The sequence below is a fragment of the Camelina sativa genome, chromosome 1, assembly GCF_000633955.1.
Source record: "Camelina sativa cultivar DH55 chromosome 1, Cs, whole genome shotgun sequence".
NCBI lineage: Eukaryota > Viridiplantae > Streptophyta > Magnoliopsida > Brassicales > Brassicaceae > Camelina > Camelina sativa.
Window position 1 is genome coordinate 3,765,740 of NC_025685.1, and position 1,438 is coordinate 3,767,177.

At 44.6% G+C, this 1,438-nt stretch overlaps 1 protein-coding gene across 4 annotated transcripts in view; it reads left to right on the forward strand.

Moving 5' to 3' along the window:
• LOC104756677 (cell division control protein 48 homolog A) overlaps nt 1–1,438 on the forward strand; it is a 5,114-nt gene that overhangs the window by 2,109 nt on the left and 1,567 nt on the right. For 2 of the 4 annotated variants that reach the window (XM_010479411.2, XM_010479481.2), the window contains exons 5-8: nt 3–213; nt 309–530; nt 623–694; nt 792–1,436. In XM_010479411.2, coding sequence (XP_010477713.1) covers nt 3–213; nt 309–530; nt 623–694; nt 792–1,436 — 1,150 coding nt within the window. The remainder of the gene's footprint in view (nt 1–2; nt 214–308; nt 531–622; nt 695–791; nt 1,437–1,438) is intronic. The other 2 variants (XM_010479551.2, XM_010479336.2) reach the window with 2 other exon arrangements.

Consider the following 1,438-nt stretch of genomic DNA (forward strand, 5'->3'; position numbering starts at 1 on the left):
AGGATTGTGTCTCAGCTCCTTACGCTCATGGATGGACTCAAATCGCGTGCTCATGTTATTGTCATGGGAGCAACCAATCGTCCCAACAGTATTGACCCAGCTCTTAGAAGATTTGGAAGATTTGATAGGGAGATCGATATCGGGGTTCCTGACGAAATTGGACGTCTTGAAGTGCTCAGGATTCATACAAAGAACATGAAGCTTGCTGAAGATGTAATTTTCTAATTATATATATATCCTTGCCTTTGTTTGTTGACTGTAATGTTTATTGAAAGCTAAAATTTGCTTGTGTTTATTTTTTTTCCCAGGTGGATCTCGAAAGGATCTCAAAGGACACACATGGTTACGTTGGTGCTGATCTTGCAGCTCTGTGCACAGAGGCTGCCTTGCAATGCATCAGGGAGAAGATGGATGTGATTGATTTGGAAGATGACTCCATAGATGCTGAAATCCTCAATTCCATGGCAGTGACCAACGAGCACTTCCACACTGCTCTCGGGAACAGCAACCCGTCTGCACTTCGTGAAACCGTAAGTATTGACAGTGCTCCGCTTAGAACGAGATCAAAGCCTATACTTTTTTTTATTAATTCTCATTCCAACATTTTTTTTTGGCTTTTCAGGTTGTTGAGGTTCCCAATGTCTCATGGAATGATATCGGAGGTCTTGAGAATGTTAAGAGAGAGCTCCAGGAGGTAATTCCTTTCTTGCTTGTTTATGTCTTTTATTGTAAGCCATTGCTTGGATCTGTCCATTAATTGTAAGCTAAGCCGTGTCATTGTTCATATGCAGACTGTTCAATACCCAGTCGAGCACCCAGAGAAATTTGAGAAATTCGGGATGTCTCCATCAAAGGGAGTCCTTTTCTACGGTCCTCCTGGATGCGGGAAAACCCTATTGGCCAAAGCTATTGCCAACGAGTGCCAAGCTAACTTCATCAGTGTCAAAGGTCCTGAGCTTCTGACGATGTGGTTTGGAGAAAGTGAAGCAAATGTCCGGGAAATCTTTGACAAGGCCCGTCAATCCGCTCCATGTGTTCTCTTCTTTGATGAACTCGACTCCATTGCGACTCAGAGAGGAAGCGGAGGCGGTGGCGATGGAGGCGGCGCTGCGGATAGAGTCTTGAACCAGCTTTTGACTGAGATGGACGGAATGAATGCCAAGAAAACCGTTTTCATCATCGGAGCAACCAATAGACCAGACATTATTGATTCAGCTCTTCTTCGTCCTGGAAGGCTCGACCAGCTCATTTACATTCCACTACCAGACGAGGATTCCCGTCTCAATATCTTCAAGGCCGCCTTGAGGAAATCTCCTATTGCTAAAGATGTAGACATCGGTGCACTTGCTAAATACACACAGGGATTCAGTGGTGCTGATATCACTGAGATTTGCCAGAGAGCTTGCAAGTACGCCATCAGAGAGAACATTGAGAAGGT